Here is a 12545-nt window from a genome sequence, read left to right as displayed (position 1 = left end):
CCTACAACAAAACATGATTCACAGACTTGGTCATTGGCCAGATTCAGCTTGGAATGTTCCAGGAATCAAGAAGTTCTTCTTTCTGGCCTAAGCTCTTACGAAATGTCATATATGTACACAATACTAAATGAAATACCAAGAAGGATTTTAAAAAGAAAGAGAAATAAAAAGGACAGTTAGTTCCCTGTCCTTAAGTCACTAGACTTTCTTCATTTTTAACGATAGCACACATAAAATAAATAACCAGAAAGTATAAGTAAATACAAGGTAATTCGTGAATATAAAGTCACACAGGTACTGAAGGAATTCAGTGAGGCACTCTGGATCTCATAGAGTAAAAATGAAAGTGGTAGGGTATTCTAGGCTGAGGGCCATGAATACTGAAATCAATGTATGGGAGATGGTTTAGAGAAAGGAATAGGATTATGATAAGGTAGAGTGCCCAAATGAGGTCATCCAGGGAATCAAAGATTATTTTGGAGGGAGACTTGGATGTTTTGATAATGAGTTTTAAAGTAATTTATTTGCAGCATAAACTTCTATGTGATCCAAGGTGCCTATATATTTTGTTTATATTATAATTGTAATTGTGTCAGCCATATAAAGAATGATACTTCCCCCTCATGTAGCTCTAGGCTCTGTTCCATGGAAAGTACTTGCATGTGGTCTGCTGCAGCCCTGGGAACATCTTTCTCTTCTCTTCATGTGTTTGATTCTATAGATCTGGAAACCAAAACCCTCCAGGGGGCTAAAGGTGAAAACAGTCTCAGCTCTCCAGGCATCTTTCTTGTGGACAATTCTAGTGTGGAATTCCAGAAATATCCCGGCAAAGAGAACCTGAGTATCGCTGGACCGCTCACCGCAGATTTCATTGTCAAGGTAAGCCCATTTAAGTATCTTGTTTTCAAGCCCCCTCCAAAATGATGATATTTACAATCTCCTGAAGAGAGAGACTTTAGGCTTTGACAGAGATTTGGAAAGCCAATTATCCAAGAGATGTTTAATTCAACGGTGTTGAGCTACATCCTGGACTTCACAAGAACATATGATTTTTTTTTTTAAGAAAATCGTGTGTGTGTGTGTGTGTGTGTGTGTGTTTAGTTTAATAAAAAGACCCCACTCACAAAGCCAACACATCATTAGTTGGGGGATATAAACTGTTTTTAAAACCAGTTAAAATATAGTCACTGACTCATATAAGGTGCCTTTAGTCAAAGAGAGAGACAAACTAATAATCCATAGACTTGATCATGCTTCCTTCCAATTGCAAGTTCTGTTTTCCCTTGTACTGGCAAGAAGACTAAGTTGTTTCCTTCTATCAGAGCTTCCCTACTCTTCCAGGTAATATAAAACACATTGCTGGAAGCAACATACACATTCTGTAAGAAAAATGTACACACTAGAAGAACATTTGGGAATCACAATAAAATAAAACATATTTTTTCCTTCAGTAGGTCAGAAGGACCTGAAGGATTTCAGCTGTAAAGCTGTAAAACTTGTAATGTGTCCAGGACTCTATAAATTTTTCATCATGGGACCTGGAGCCAGAGGACATTTGATTTAAGCTAAGACTTCATGACCCGAGGGCAGCTGAAAGTAAGAATGCATATAGGAAAATGTGATAGGCAGGGAGGTTGGATGGAAGAAGGGTTCCAGAGTACTGTACTCTCTCCATCTGCATGGTAGCTTTCTTAAATCCAGTCCACCTGCCAGCCACATGAACTTGAGCAAGAAGCTATAAACCATAAGAGATAGCTCACAATAGAAATGATGCTGTAAGTAGTTAAACAAGCAAATACAGGCATACCTCAGAGATATTGCAGTTTCAGATCCAGACGACTGCAATAAAATAAGTATCACAATAAAGTCGTAATCCTTTCACTGGTGGAGGGTCTTGCCTTCCATTTATAAAAAACGCAACACCTGTGAAGCATAATAAAGTGAAGCGCAATAGAACGAGGTATGCCTGTACAGTAAAAAATGGAGAGATATCTTTATATTTTGAAGCTCTTAGAGAACTGTTGAATAAACCATTTATACGAATTTCCCTGGAGGCGTTGGAGAGTTAATACACATACTGAAAATATAGAATATGATTCAAGTAATATTCACATTTGAATAGTTCACAGCATTGTTGAATGCATTTCATATGTTCAGCTGCCTTCTGCACATCACTACTTGGATGTCCAACAGACACAATGAGCTCAACATGTCAAAACTGGACCCATCTATCCCCAAATCCTGCTCTATCTTCTCAATTTCTTATCTTAAGAAATAATACAGCCCTAACCGATTTGGCTCAGTGGATAGAGCGTTGGCCTGCGGACTCAAGGGTCCCAGGTTCGATTCCGGTCAAGGGCATGTACCTTGGTTGCGGGCATATACCCAGTGAGGAGTGTGTAGGAGGCAGCTGATCGATGTTTCTCTCTCACCGATGTTTCTAACTCTCTATCCCTCTCCCTTCTTCCCTGTAAAAAATCAATAAAAATATATTTAAAAAAAAAGAAATAATACAATGTTTACCCAGCTGACTTGGAAAACTTTGATTCACATGAATTTCCCCACCTCCTAGACCCCTCATTAGACATTACACTTTGTCAGCTCTACCTCTATATCATCCTTTAAAACTATTCTTTCTTCTCCTTCTTTAGTCCTTTGAATTTCTCACCTGAACTGATATCATTGACTCTGAATTAGTTTCCCAGTCTCTGATCCATTACCCATGTTGCCTTCAGAGTGAGTTTTCTAAAACCAGAACCCCTCTCTTCATAATGCTGCATTGCTCCTCACCCCACCCCCACCCCCATTGCTTTGGGGTTAAAATACAGACCCATAGCATGTATAACTCTCAATAATCTGGGATCATCTACCCTTCCAACTTCACCTTTGAGTTTTGCTCTTCTGTTTCAACCAACTGAAAGGCTCACAGGTCCCCAAATCTTTCAATCCCGTAACTGATTACCTTTGCATAATGCTGTTCCCTCTGTCTAAATGCTATTATCTTTTCTTTTTCCATTCACTTCACTAACTTATAACTGTTCTTCAGTATTTTCTCCAACCAGAAGCATTCTGTGATACAACCCAACATTCCTGTTTACATTACATCTTCCTACTTTGTATTCCTTGAGGGCCAGGGAATAAATTACATGTCTTCATATCTCCATAAGAAAACACAACAAACCCTACCAAGAGTTGGATGAATAAAGGACTTTGACCACATCGCTGTTGCTGAAGTGGGACAGATGCTGACATCTTCATGTTACCTACAAGGAAACTGAGCTTTAGGGAAGTTGAGTGATGGGACCAAGCTCACCCCGATGACAAACCACAATCAAAAATAACCTCTTTTCTTCTGGCCCAGAACTCTTTTCAGTATTCTCTGTTGTTTCTAAGACTATTTTTTTCTTCTACATGTAAGTACACATATTTAAGGAGGAAAATGGACTTTAAAGAAGTTTTGATATTTTCCTAGATGCCTACGATCTGTAAACGTTTTCATTCAGAAACTAAGCTATCATTTCAGTGATTTTTGCATTATATATCCTATTTGCAATTGAGCTTCAGGTTGCAATTGAGAGGAAATTTCGGTTTCATTAGAAAATATCAGGATCAAAAAAATGTCAAGTTATTCTAAAATAGATTACGTAATTTTTTTTAATATATTTTATTGATTTTTTACAGAGAGGAAGGGAGAAGGATAGAGAGTCAGAAACATCGATGAGAGAGAAACATCGATCAGCTGCCTTCTGCACACTCCCCACTGGGTATGTGCCTGCAACCAAGGTACATGCCCTTGGCCGGAATCGAACCTGGGACCCTTGAGTCCGCAGGCTGACGCTCTATCCACTGAGCCAAACCAGTTAGGGCTAGATTACGTAATTTTTAAAATCAGTTTATTCAAACTTGAAAATGTGTCATATAATTTAAGAAGATATAGAGAAAAGAAGAAAATTACTTTTATCCCAGTGATTCATAATGAAGCAATTTTTCTTCCCTAATTTTCCTCCAGGAATAGCTGAAAATAAAAGGTTGCCATTTGATTTTTATCATTTTTCATGATTTAGGTGCTTAGAAATTATACACATAATTTGTCATTCATCCTCAGTATCATTCAAAGTGTAGTCTCTTTCGCATTATATATTAATTTAAGCAATGACTTCCTTTTTGAATGAGATACACAGGAATCAAAATGGAACTGGTTATTTGTCAACACCTTTATGGAAACTTATTGCCAAAACACAAATTTTGTTTATTTAAAAGAAGAAAAAAACATTTTTTGCATGGAAGGAAAATTTTTTCACTGTGAGAATCATTATATATTGCCATTGGTTCCAAAGTTATGTTTTGAAATCTCCTTTAAAGGTTAAAACCAGACTGAATTATCACCTTGCTTCCTAGGGAAGCATATCTTCCAAAAATTTAAACCTTATTCATTGGCTGTACAACATTTTGGCAGTGCTAGTGTGGAGTGGTACAAAAGATACGCTCTCTAAAGTTTGGTATAGTCTCCTGCTCATTGGATATGTAGCCTCAGTGCGTTATTTGACCTTCTTAAGCCTGTTTACTCATTTGAAAAATGGTAATAAAATACTCCCCCATAGTCTTTGTGAGGAATTGAATCAGATAGTGTGTATAACAGCAGACAGATCCAAATTACTGCCTTTCCATCTTTTTGAAATGCTTTAACTTCCGATACAACTTATCACAATAGTCTGTATACTCAGAAAGGTGCTTTTCTGAAGATGGTCAATTTACAAATAACTGGTATACCCAGGAACAATTTGGCAGGTGTAGCTATTAAGACACATGGATGTGAAAGCAGACTGGCTGTGACAGTAATTGTCAGGGGCAATTGACTATTGGCTGGATGGCTGCCTGGTTTAATATCCCCTTCCTCCTACCATGCCATTTGCATCCTTTCTCAAGCTGCAGACTCAATAGAAGATAATGACTTTCCCAGATACTAGATGGTCTTTTTCAGTTATAGTTTATCCTTTACTAGAGGCCCGGTGCACGAATTTGTGCTTGGGGGGTGTGTGGAGGGGGTCCAGCTAGCCCATCCTGATCGGCCCTGATAGGGCAGGCCGGCCGGGGGAGGGGACGCGGGAGGTTGGCCAGCTGGCCTGCCCACTGGTCAAACTCCCAGTGGAGGGGACAATTTGCATATTAGCCTTTTATTATATAGGATTAGAACTTCCAACTTAGCTCTACTTGTACAAGAAACTTAGTTATATTTATTCATGTCAGTGTGTGCTCATTTTTAAAATTTAAGAATAAATCCATATTAGATAGATAGAAAAGAGACTGATGAGAGTGCACAAGCCACCAAAAGGGCAGAAATACACAGCAGAATAGTAAACAATAAGTGCACTTAGAGCTTAGAACACTGACTCACAGTTCATGCACTGATAACTAAAGACCAGTTACTTCCTACAGAGGATAATTTACTAAATGCATTACATTTTTATAGGTGGAGAATTTGGGTTAGGAAGATTGACATCATTCTAATTGCAGCCCAAGAAGCTTGTTTGAGTAGTCTAGGAACTAGAAATACCATGGTTTCCATTTGGAGTATTAGACAGAGATGATGCCTTCATATTTCTTTCTGGACATCCTTGAGCATAACCCTGTACATAATTCCACACGCAGATGTGGTATCAGCCCTTTCCTAGATTATAACACACTGGATAGGAAATGTTGAAATAGTGATGCATATAATGAAGTACTAAAATAAAACGGACACAGTAAAAGCTGTAGTTACTTGCTACAGGCTAATGTGATTAAGGAAGCCTTTGTAGCCAACATTATACTGATTATTCCCAGAGAGGCATCTCTGGTTTGCTGTCCTACTCAAGGACTGTGGGCAGTAAGTCCATAACCAACATCTCTCAAGCAACCTTGATCCAGGGACCTATGGCTGAACTGCTGTATCTCCCAATATTGAGGTCTGGAAATCTAGGAGGACTAGAAAACTCTATAAGAAGTGTAAAAGTAAAATTGGATGCTAATAATTTTTCATCATTATTTTTACTGAATAACCCCTAATCTTAGTCAGTATTTCCAGTTGTTGAAATTGTCAGATATTTCAAACAATGGAATGATTGAATTTATATTTCACTCCAAATGCTAATAGTAATTAGCATTTTTACAAGCCCTTTCCACTCTGCCATACTACTGTATTATCAAAGGACAGTGGGAAGTACTGTTGGGTAAGGGTTGTGTTATAACAGTACTGCTTCTTTTCATGAACTTTAGCAACATTTTATCAACATACATTTTGTCAACAAGAAATGATCAATAACATCTTCAAGAAAACTGGTAGATATACACATATAATGATAATTATTCTAAGAATTTGCCACAGATAGAATCTGAAAAAATCATGATCATTATATAATTCATTTGTTCATTCATGCATTCATTTATTCGGCAATTGATTGGTTACTTACTATGTGCCAAACGTTGTAGATGATGCTAAAGAAAGAGTGGTGAGCAAGATAAATGGCACCTGCCTTCATGGCATTTATAGCATATGGAGGAGAAAGGCAATGAAATAACAATTACATCGATATCAAGTGCTTGTAAGCATTTAAGTGATATAAAGAAGATCTTATTGCATATTTTGAAAGCCCAGAAAAGCATTTTAAAGTATTTTTACAGTTCCTTGAGGATTTACTATCACCATTAACCACCAGAACAGTCCAAAATTGAACATAATAGACTGAAACATTTAAAAGATAGATTTACCTATTTTCTATTTTATTCCCTTGCTAGCTGTCATATTGATGTGTTCCTACCACTTTCAAGCACAACCTGGTCATGACACCCCTGGCTGCCCTGAGACCAGTGTGACCAAGTTGAATGTCATTGTGGGTTCCAGCTTAGAGGCTCATGGGAACAGGTCTGCCCACAGCTCCCTTTTGTCCTCTCCTCAGGCCAGAGCAACAATTCAACTGCAGCCAAAGTGGGTGGGGGGACTCCTGAATGCAGCCCCCCTGCTCACCTGTCTGGAGGAAAATTTTCCTTCAACATCATAGAAAGAAAGGAACCTACATGAGGAACATCCCAAGGCTCACAACTAACCCTCTTCCCAAATGAGAAGCAAGAGGTGTGGCATTTCACAGTGCTTCATCTGGGAAAGACCTTGTGTATCTGATGTCTTTCATGTATTTGAAATTTCTCCTAATTCTTTTGATTTTTACATGGACTTAAAGCTCAACTGCTACCCACATGCCATTTATACTTCCCTGCAGCTCTATTATGACAGTGCAATCAGTCGCTATGGCAAGTGTCCAGTTTTGTCTCCTTTACTTTCAGTGTGAGAAGTCATTAAATTGAATTAGAAACACCGAATCATTGTAATTATAGGAAGAAAAGCATGGTTCAGAACATTCTTTTTGCTTATTAACTTAAGGAGGTCAAAATTACACATGCCAGATGTATTTAGCTTCCTTAAACAAAATTCTAATGTGTCACACTGAAGCGTTCATACTAGGACCTGAGTTTTAAGGATTTAGGGTTTATGACGCTTCAGAGCAGATGATAACAGTGATCCCAGCAGCCCAGAATTAATAAATCCAAAAAGGAACACAGTGGTTCATCTCTGTAAGCAACAATTAGGCCATCAAACTTAGACATCAGGTTAGCCCCTTCTTTTTATTTTAAACATTTTTTCCTGCTTTAAAATGAAAAATTAAGAAGATACTGAGAAGAGAGGTAAGAGAATACTGCTAAAGATGAATACCTGTATCTTCACAGCACTAACAAAGATTGCTTGATTCCCTGAAAAGAATGGCAGCTTTAGAACCAGGCACACCTGAATTCAAATCCCAGCTCTGTTTTTTCCTCGCTGTGTAGCCTTGACAAAGATAGTTAACCTCTCTGGGCCTCCTTTCTCTCATTGTAATGCTAATGTGGAAGATAATGCAGGAGGAGTTTTAAGATTAGATTTAATGTAAATAAAATGTATCCTGCACAAGGTAGGACTGTATTTAGTGCTGATTGCTGTGGGAATTGTAGCCACTCAGTGACTGAGAAGAGAGAAGCAGGAATGTTATCAATGTAAATAAACAAAATACCCATCTAGGGGTGGAACCTATTCCCTATTTCTTCCCTGTTCCTGTTATCCTCGGCATCCTAGGTGTTCAATCCAGTTATCAATCTCTTCTCAAATGTGGACCTACAGTCTCAGCATTTGTTGTCATTACACATCGTGCTTTCATTGAATTCATTAAGAACAGTATTCTTTCTAAGCTGCTTTTTTTTTCCCCTCTTGCTTGACACCAGATCGCATTGACACCATGACATCAAAGTGTACAAGTACTTTGATGTTATATTCTGCTAATCTTGATTCCCCACCCATCCCCCCACTTTCCCAGGACTCAGATTAATCTCTAGCATCCCAAAAGGGATCCCTGCAAAACAATTCATCTCTCAGGATCTAAACAGATTTTCTGGCCTTTTTATTTTTCATGGAGCTTTTGTTCAAATCAGATCCTTCTTCTAATAGCTTTCCAGCATGATAACCACACATCCCAAGAGAGCTATAGGCTTTTGTGAGCTTAAAAAATAAAAAAAACTTTCCAAAGAATGTGATTAATACTACATCCCTAAGCAAGCAATTAAATATCCTGTATTTGACACACTGGACTGAAAAATATTCATCTGTAGGCCATGCTCCCCATTTTTGAAAGACATCGTATTGCTTCAGCTGTTTTTGCTTTAAAGTAGGGAATTGTATCACTGTTTATTCTAATCAGGAAAGACCTGGATGTACCATGGGTCAGAATCCCAGCATGACATGAGATAAATGATAGCTTTTCTTCTTTCTCCTTTCCAGCTCTTCTGAGGAATATTCCCATATTCTCATCAAAACTCCAAACACCCATCTGGGGGTCAGGACCTATGCCCTGTTTCTTCAGTGTTCCTGTTATCTTAGATGTTTAATCCAGTTGTTAAATTCAGTAGCAGAAGAATAAGGCTCTCTTTTTAAAAAATCTGAAGGCCGAATCTATCCACATATCTGAGATACAAGGCAGTAAGCCTTGGAAACATTGACAAAGACTTTGGCCACAGGATTCACCTGATGACACTTCTCATTCCTGTAATGGAGTTGGAGTAAGAGGTGGTCCTCTCAGTTGTCCATAGAACTTCCTTTATTATGAAAATCAGTCCAAGCCTTGCCCTCACCCAGCTGTCTAAGTATTGTATCATATGTCATTCTGTCTTTACCAAATCAAGGCATCATTCCTGTTGGGTACCTTTTTCTTCTCTTTCAGTGTGAGTATGTTCTCTCAACCTTATACTTTTAAGAACCATTAAGGAATTATTGCCTCATATCCTTTCTTTAAAAAAAACAAAGGAGTTGTCATTTCCATAAGCACATGTTTTATTTGATGTATTTGCTTTCAATTCTGTAAGTTGGTGTTTTTCAAAGTTTGGTTCTTGGACTATGCTACATTCGAATTGCCTGGATATCTGGGCTTGAGCCCAGGAATTCGCATTTTAGCAAACTTCCAATTGGTAACTCTGCACATTAAAATATATAAATCACCAAGTTGTCAGGAAACTCCATGTATGTCTCTGAGTGGGAAGAGCTACTTAGTACTTTAACTCTTACTTTTCTTAACCAAAGACAGTATCTTTCTTTTTTTGCAGCAAATGACATTTAAAATTTTCTTAGAACAAATAGTCTTTTTGTGATCTTACATTTTAAAATCCACATAATTTTACCCATTATACCAGAGAGGATGGAAATAAAAGAAGGTGAGGGACTAAGTAGCTTTGGATAAGATCCTACGGCAATTACAACGGAACTGGGAAAGTGATGATAGTGACAGTGGGTATATATATGCAAGAAGCATTCGCTAGTTAAACGGTAAGACGGGTGATATGGCTGTTGCCACTTCTCTCCCAACGCAGCCCTTCACACAGCCTAAGGCCATCAGCACTCCCACACTTCCTTGTTCAGAGTGGCAAGGGACCCAGAAAGTACCTGCCTGTCACACTAGCTCCTCTACTTTGCTGTTGTCTTCTACAGATCCACAACTCGGGGCCTGCTAACAGCACAGTCCAGTTCACCTTCTACCAGCCCATCATCCACCGATGGAGGGAGACGGATTTCTTTCCTTGCTCAGCAACCTGTGGAGGAGGTAACAGTGTTGTTCATTTAGCCTAGGATCTGTTGGCATCTAAGAGGGAAGACTTGGCTATTGGAAGAGTAGAATCACTTAAGCATAGAAGAAATGTAGTGCTGTGGGGTCAGATCCTTTCTTCTGAATGGGGCCAAATCCTGAAGCCCTCCCACAAGGCAGATGCTCTAGTTTCTGTCTATGGAGTCCCATTAGAGGAAACGGTCTTCACTCCTTTCCTTGAATCCATGGAAGGCCAGGTCAAGAAGTGTCAGAACTTGGCATCAGTATGGTCTGGAGGCAATTCTTTTCATTTGAGGAAAAACTATTCATCTGGTTGAAGTGAAGTTATTTATTCAGGAATCAAGTGAAGAGTATTCGTATGGCCTATTTGATAGCATGATGTGTCCAAAAAGAATCAGAGATTAATTTAATTAAAGGAAGTAGTCTATTAGCAGGGGGGTGGAAATCACTGTACTGTAGACTTTGGCTCAGTTATTTTTCAACTCTACCCCATAATTTGTGCAGTAAAAGGAATGTCTCTGCCTTATCTATCTATCTATCTATCTATCTATCTATCTATCTATAAGCCTAAAATGCTAAGTGTTCAACTGAGCAGTCGACCAACCGGTCGCTATGACATGCACTGACCACCAGGGGGCAGATGCTCCAACTGGTAGGTTACCTTGCTGCTGGAGTCCAGCCAATCGGGACTGGGCGAGATGGGGCCGGACACGCCCTGGATCCCTCCTGTGGTCCCTCCTGCGGTCCCTCCCTGGCCACTGGCCCCAGTTGGCCCTGATTGGGACTGGGCAAGACGGCCCTGATCAGCCCCGATCGCAGGCAGAGGGACCCCACCTGTGCACAAATTTATGCACTAGGCCTCTAGTTTATTCATAAAATCACATCTCTTTTGAAAAGTCAACAAATGAATGTCTGTCTCTGCCCCATCACATCTGTAGTGTGGACAGCATTTTGTGCCACTGGAAAAGGTTTTTCTGCTCTTCATAATTATACAGGTTACATAATAATTTCTTTGAATTATTTCATAATTGATTTAGCCATATCCCTTTAGAAGAACATTTAATGCATTTAAAATTCTCTATTATAATGTGATGGATAACTTGATACCCAAGTATTTTTCTCCTTTGAAATTATTTCCTTGAAATAAATTCTCCAGAGTGTGTTTCAGAATTTTTGTGGCCATTGGCATGTATTACCAAAATTCTTTCCAGAATATTTTAGTTCCATTTCCAACTGAGCCAGCCATTTGTGGATTATCACTTTATAAGCTTTGGTAATGTAATGGATGTAAAATTGTATATATATATATATTCCTTTAAAAATGAGCACATCAAATACATTCTGGCTCTAGCTTCATGGAAGCCTGTTAATTGGCTGGCTTTAAGTAACTAATCCACAGAGGTATTGCTAGATTATTTTGACAAGAGAAAAGAAGGATGGTACCTCAAAATGAAGACAAATGACTATCCATTAATTTTTGTAAAACAGTTAACATACATAATTTATCTTTGTCTGTGTTATCTACGTCTACATAATATGAACAAATCGCTGAACGTGAGGTTCCATAGAGCAAAGTTAGATTTTAGTTTAAAAGCAATTAATCAAAAATACATAAAGTACTTTTAACTTGATTATTAAAGAACTATTCTCTCAACATCTTAAGCATTTTAATAAAATAGTGTTTGCAGTTGCTCTATATGCCCTGAATAGAAAATTACTTGGTTTAAAAAATAACTGCCAATTTTGTTAATGTTTCATGGGAATATGTTACTTTGATTCACCTGTTAATGACTAACATAGGGAGTGGTTTCAAGTAAAGAAATTACAGGAAATTTTTTTTTCTTTTTAAATTAAACCAGGGTTTTAGAGAAGTAGCAATTCAATAATATGCCCACTATGTGTTTCACATACAGCTGCTTTTGGAGTAACCTTGACAGTGGCTCCCTATATGAGTCAATTAATGTTAGACTCATGTCTATTCCAGCCCTTTGGTCTATTTTCTTCACATCTAAGTGAAGAAGTAGAACCATCAGTGGTTTTCAAATGTTTTGAGATATCAAAGCCTTCTACAAAAAAAGAAATCTTACTTGGAAGTAAAAGGAATACATACTGCTCAGAGCGAAGATGTGAAGAATATAGAAACCAGCCTTCATGGACCACAGTTTTAAAATTACTTAAGAAATGATCTCTAAATTGCCTTTTATGTTTCTGGTTCCAGATTCAACTGGATAACCATTGTGCTAAGTGTAAAGAATTGCTATTCCAAATACCTTCTGAAACTTGAGAAAATACAATTATCTGACCATTTGGTCATTTATTTAATTTTTTATCTAAACTTCCATTTCATATACTCTAGAAAGCTTCACAGCAACATTTTATGCTGACAAATTA

The 12545-nt window shown here is 38.1% G+C and overlaps 1 protein-coding gene across 2 annotated transcripts in view; it reads left to right on the top strand.

Annotated features, from left to right (window-relative positions):
- The window catches only part of ADAMTSL1 (ADAMTS like 1), a 409739-nt gene that overhangs the window by 147993 nt on the left and 249201 nt on the right, over positions 1 to 12545 (top strand). For both annotated transcript variants that reach the window (XM_080667642.1, XM_080667641.1), the window contains exons 7-8: positions 722 to 879; positions 10040 to 10151. In XM_080667642.1, coding sequence (XP_080523768.1) covers positions 722 to 879; positions 10040 to 10151 — 270 coding nt within the window. The remainder of the gene's footprint in view (positions 1 to 721; positions 880 to 10039; positions 10152 to 12545) is intronic.

Source organism: Plecotus auritus (assembly GCF_963455305.1).
Source record: "Plecotus auritus genome assembly, chromosome: 5".
Taxonomy (NCBI): Eukaryota; Metazoa; Chordata; class Mammalia; order Chiroptera; family Vespertilionidae; genus Plecotus; species Plecotus auritus.
Note: the sequence above shows the minus strand (reverse complement) of the source record. Positions and strands in the feature narration are given on the sequence as shown.